This window comes from Eurytemora carolleeae, unplaced genomic scaffold, assembly GCF_000591075.1.
Source record: "Eurytemora carolleeae unplaced genomic scaffold, Eaff_2.0 scaffold848, whole genome shotgun sequence".
NCBI classification, from domain to species: Eukaryota; Metazoa; Arthropoda; class Copepoda; order Calanoida; family Temoridae; genus Eurytemora; species Eurytemora carolleeae.
The window spans coordinates 149,747-155,439 of record NW_019396738.1 but is presented as its reverse complement, the minus strand read 5'-3'; the positions used below and the strand labels follow the sequence as shown (position 1 = coordinate 155,439).

The following is a 5,693-nucleotide window of genomic DNA, read 5'->3' as shown; positions in this document are numbered from 1 at the left end:
AGTGATTGAACTAATTATCTTGTCCTCGCTGTAGTGTTTGAACCCGTGTTATTTTGTCCTAGCTTCAGTGTTAAAACCCATTATCTTTTCTTAGCTGCAGTGTTAAAACCCATCATCTTATTTCATCCACATTAGTTAGTAAATGAGTTTATCTTGCTTATTTTTAATTCATTCAATTTGTTTAAATTTTTTTTCCGACTTGTTAATTTCCTGATAGTATTTGTACCCTTTAACCTCTAACCAGGCGTGTAAAATAATCCTGTTTAATTAAGTATCAAGTTAGAGATTAAACTAATTAACCCTTTTTTATCTTAGTATCCTTATATTCCAGCACAAACTGAAATTATGGAACAGAGATAGCATTTTTAATTAAATAAGAGAACACAGGCAGGGTCGTATACAGGACCCTTCATTATTTTATTAGACCCAGCTCATTAATGTGTAACTAAGTTTTGAAAAATTTGTCTTTTACATCCACTGAAAACCTTTTCATTCAAATAATCTTTGTGTTTAATGATACAATTGGCGGGGGAATTCAGACTATTATTTGTTTTTTTTTAATTTCAAAAATTCCTTTACTTGTTTTTAACTATTGCAGATTTATCTATCTTCAGATTTGGAAATGCTCAATGTAAACTTAAGAAAAGTTAAGATCAATTAAATGAATTTATGTTTGTAAGATTGTGGATTGAACGATTCTTTGAACTTATGTGGATTATACTATAAACAAATATATTTCGACTTTTAATTGGCTAAGTCATAAAAGGTAAATAAAAAAAACTGATCAGCAAGTGATGATTCATGGGGCGCGGAGACTTGAAAACGTACAGAGACTCGGGAGGCAGAGAGATGGGTTTAGAAGTCATTCAGGAGGCTCCGGAAGACATTTCGCGGGGCTCATGGCGGCTCTACACCTCCATCCTCTAGGGTCAAATGATATTACCATTAATCAAAGCAAGTATAATGTGCGACATGAGCATCCAGCTTTGTTAACCATTAACTAAACATATAGAACATTGCCAAAGTTCTACCGAGCAAGGAGTCCAAGATCTAATATGCACGTTCACAAGTCTTTCCAATCCTCATTTTCCCTTCATTTTTACGAGAATTACAAAACAAAATAATAGTTTCTTGTTTAATTTAACGTTAAAAATATATTTCTAGATCTATCGTTAAAGAAAACCGAATTCAAACCACGTTAAATAATTAAGGCTATCTGTGTGTTGCAATAAGTTTCCCTTGTTATTTGAGAATTTTAATCCAAGAAGAGAAAATGTTAGAAACGTGCAACTACGTAGATATAAAATTTATTAAAATCAAATTTACGAGATACATATAAAATCTAAATATTCATTTAGTAATACAAGCAATTCTGGACCAGAAATATCCGTGCTTGTTTTTACTAGGGAGTGCATCAGGGCAAAGATCAGTAGGGTTTCCCTCCTTAGGATCAACATAACACCAAACCTTAACACGGGATAGGCTAAAAATAAATTGTTAATGGTAAGGGGGGCGAAGCTTCGACTTTTATTAGAACTGAGAAAGTCCCAAATTTAATAACTGTATACTGTATTTTTATCTCAAAAAAATGTTCATTGCATATATATTATTAGCCAGTCAAAATTTGGAAAATTAAAGAGCTCTTATTGGAAAATAGTAAAACAGTCCTAAAACTAATCTTAACTGATTTGACAACCCAAATACAATCCCAGCTTCAGAAAATTCTTTAAAATCTCACCCTAAGATCCATCTTAGAAGCTCCGACGTTGCAATTACCACGACCATCAGCAGTGTAGGCAGCAGGGCTCAAACACGTGCATTTATTGTACAACTAGAAAACAGAAAATATATTGCATATCTCAGGAGAGGAGCGGGGGGGGGGAGTAAACCAAAATCAATAATAACTACGATTAGTTATGTTAGTTGTTTCATTCTCATTTAATTTTAGATAAATATAACAAAACTTTAAATTTAAATATCTAGCAACGTAAAACTAAGTTCTGAACCTACATCAACGTTGCACTTGGTAGGGCAGTGAGGAGGGTATGAAGGGTATCCTGGTATAGCTGGGTAGGAGGAACCAGAATATTTCTCTTCGAATGCTTCTGGGTGATATTCTCCCTCTTCGTAATACGTCTCCCGTTCCTCGGATTGCTGGGGACGAAATGGTTGGTAGAAGGGAGGATACTGGTTTCCACTGGCAGATTGTAGTCCAGGGTAGAGAGGGTAGGCTGGTCCCTGGGGGCCTGGATACCTATTCACAGGCTGGTATGATTGCTCGGGACGACCTCCAGAGAAGGGAGAACTTGGGTAGGGAACATTCTTGTAAGGGTCAGGTCCAGGGAAGGGGTTAGGTCCAGGGAAGGGGTTAGGTCCAGGGAAGGGGTTAGGTCCAGGGAAGGGGTTAGGTCCAGAATAGGGTCTGGGTGGAGGCTTATTATCTCCTTGGTATGGAGGTGGGGGGGACGATTGGTAAGAAGGAGTAGGCGTGAAGGAATCGGGATATTTCTTATCCTAAAAATAAATTCAAAGTTATAGATTTAGATATTTATGAGAATAGGAACATCTCAAAAAGGGGCAAATGTTAAAAAGGACCAAAATCCATCAAGCAATTTATCTGCACAGAGTTCAATAATATCCAATTCATATTTACCTTATCTGCACAGAGTTCAATAATATCCAATTCATATTTACCTTATCTGCACAGAGTTCAATAATATCCAATTCATATTTACCTTATCTGCACCGAGTTCAATAATATCCAATTCATATTTACCTTATCTGCACAGAGTTCAATAATATCCAATTCATATTTACCTTGTCTGCACAGAGTTCAATAATATCCAATTCATATTTACCTTATCTGCACCGAGTTCAATAATATCCAATTCATATTTACCTTATCTGCACCGAGTTCAATAATATCCAATTCATATTTACCTTATCTGCACCGAGTTCAATAATATCCAATTCATATTTACCTCATCTGCACAGAGTTCAATAATATCCAATTCATATTTACCTTTTCAGCACCGAGTTCAATAATATCCAATTCATATTTACCTTATCTGCACCGAGTTCAATAATATCCAATTAATATTTACCTTATCTGCACAGAGTTCAATAATATCCAATTCATATTTACCTTTTCAGCACCGAATTCAATAATATCCCATTAATATTTACCTTATCTGCACAGAGTTCAATAATATCTAATTCATATTTACCTTATCTGCACCGAGTTCAATAATATCCAATTCATATTTACCTTATCTGCACCGAGTTCAATAATATCCAATTCATATTTACCTTATCTGCACAGAGTTCAATAATATCCAATTCATATTTACGAGCTCATTTAGCTTCAAAACAAGTTATCTTTGTGAAAACTAAATTTAATTATTTGCAAATAATAATAATAAAATAAAAATTGATTAAGTCACCTTGTACTGTTGAATTTTATCCTTCTCCGGGGTGCTAGCAATAGCAGCAGCAGATCTCATTCCAGGAACATAATCCACAGGAATCTCTGCAATATCTTTGTAGCTGGGAGAGTCCGTTTTGTTTTTAGGAGTTTCATTCTTGGGAGCTACATATTTGGGAGCTTCCTACAAAAAATGGATTTAGAACAAACTAAAAGATTGAGAAAATACAGCTAGACCCATGAGCCGAAATATGGAGAAGACATTTCAATAATCTTCGAGTTTGAAAAGTAAAAATTTCACAGTAAAAAGGCACAATCTTAGTGTACTGCACATTTTAAAAGTATGCTTACGTAGGATTCTATTAATCTCCTCAGTTAATGGCACCTGCGCGCACGGCACCAGCTGCAGAAACTTCTTCATTTGTGAAAACAGATAAATTTTAATGAAAGAAATGTGCGTTAAAAAAGAATTAATAAATAAAATCCCTCATGAATGATTCAAAGAAATGTGTAACGTAAGACGACATTTAAACTTACCGTAGAGTAAACTACTCCAACTAAGAAACACAGCGCTAACAGCTTCACCGCAAACATTCTAAATTAAAAATCTGTACAAAAACATTGTCGTAACATATTAATCATAAAAAAATTATTTAGGAAAGTAACCAACATTTTTACCGTGTCAACAAAAGAAAAGGATAAAAATTAAATTTTTGTTAAAGGGAGTGTTCGCGAAAAATGAAGGGGTATAGGCTTAATGCGATAAAAAAGCGCTTTTTAATTAATTTGTTTTGAATTTGATTATTTCTCTTGCGGCTTGCGCAACTATCTATGAATGCCGCGCACCACCCACATTTTTCGAAATCAGTTAAAACGTTTTCTAAAAAGATAAAATATTATAAAATATTAACTATATACAAATGTGGCGAAAGATAATAGAAGACTATAGGTTGTAAAATCTGAATTATTTGTTTGAAATTAAATGGATTTTTTACGGTCTAAGACGTAAGTTGCAATTTTATGAATTTGTATGGGCCCTAAGTTATTCGGTATGAGACGTCTTTATCAAGTTTCTCCTTATAGACGCAACAGATAGAAGTAAGATTAGTAGCGATCAAAAGCGCTTTTTTATCGCAGATATGGAGGTCGTTTTTTACTGAAACTAATCAACATCATACTATACCAATATTTGAATCCTTGATATATTTGAGCAATATCATGAAACATATGAGCAATATCATAAAACAAATGTTATTTATTTTCGCATTCCTGCGCAAAATCATGCAAAAACGACTTTTATCCGCAATTTCGTTCAAAAATAGATATTTATTTCGAATGACAAGTTCGTGCAAACCTGGTTTCGTATTTATACAAAATTTAGGTAAAATTTGTCTAGGTAATTTCGTGCAAAAACGCGAAACTGTTGCGCAAGAGAATCTACGGTTTCGTTGAAACCCACATGGAGATAATATTATAATTACGGGTAGGTGAGGTAATAAAAATTTTCAGTAAACAGGCAGCCCAACCAGGGGGGGGGGGTGCAGAAGTCCTTAATGCAAGGGCGTATACAGGGGGGGGGGAAAGGGAGCAGCCCCTTGGCTTGAGTTTGGAAGTAGTAAAAGACCATTTCTAGTTACCAATTATCACTAACATAAGCATAATAAGCCGATTTTTAGGAAAGTTTTTTTCTGCTAGTTTGGAGAAATAAAGTATAGTACATGCAAGGTAATCGCACAGTATGTGAACCTTTAAAGTATCTTATACTGATGCCTGATAACCAAGAAGTCAAATGTTTTGAATTTACAGTTTTTGCCACCCCCTATGAACTCCTGGGGGGTGCAAAAAAATTATTGCCCCCCCCCCCAGAATTATTTCTGTTTACGCCCTTGCCTCATTGGGTTATCACAGCCACCCAACGTGATTTGTGTAAAAAAATCTTATGCAAATGTTAAGGATTGATAGATATGGTGCTTAAATAATCAAATTAGTCCCGTTTTAAGTAGAAATTGCCCATTTTAAATGAAATATCCTTCCCGGAAGAATTGAGAGGTTCGGAAGCTCTGGGGACGGTAAAATGAGGTTCGGAAGCTGTACTGGGACGACAAAAGTCTGGTTTGAATTACCTATCCGATAATTATTTTGCGGGAGACATCTAGCGGCCAAACAATAGTCACTGAACCACTGTTTTAATTTGTTAACCATGGTTTACATTATGATGGAGAAAACAAATAGATTATGGACAGGGGTCGCTCACGGACGGGTATAACTT

General features: G+C 35.0%; 1 protein-coding gene across 1 annotated transcript in view; it reads right to left on the bottom strand.

The window, feature by feature from the left end:
* Positions 1-1,291: 1,291 nt before the first annotated feature.
* Positions 1,292-5,693, bottom strand: part of LOC111707968 (leucine-rich repeat extensin-like protein 3) — a 7,782-nt gene continuing 3,380 nt past the window's right edge. Inside the window, exons 2-6 of the mRNA XM_023481164.1 lie at positions 3,962-4,019; positions 3,444-3,608; positions 2,011-2,514; positions 1,739-1,831; positions 1,292-1,467 (exon numbers count right to left, since the gene is read on the bottom strand). Coding sequence (XP_023336932.1) covers positions 1,351-1,467; positions 1,739-1,831; positions 2,011-2,514; positions 3,444-3,608; positions 3,962-4,018 — 936 coding nt within the window. The 5' untranslated portion in view covers position 4,019 and the 3' untranslated portion in view covers positions 1,292-1,350. The remainder of the gene's footprint in view (positions 1,468-1,738; positions 1,832-2,010; positions 2,515-3,443; positions 3,609-3,961; positions 4,020-5,693) is intronic.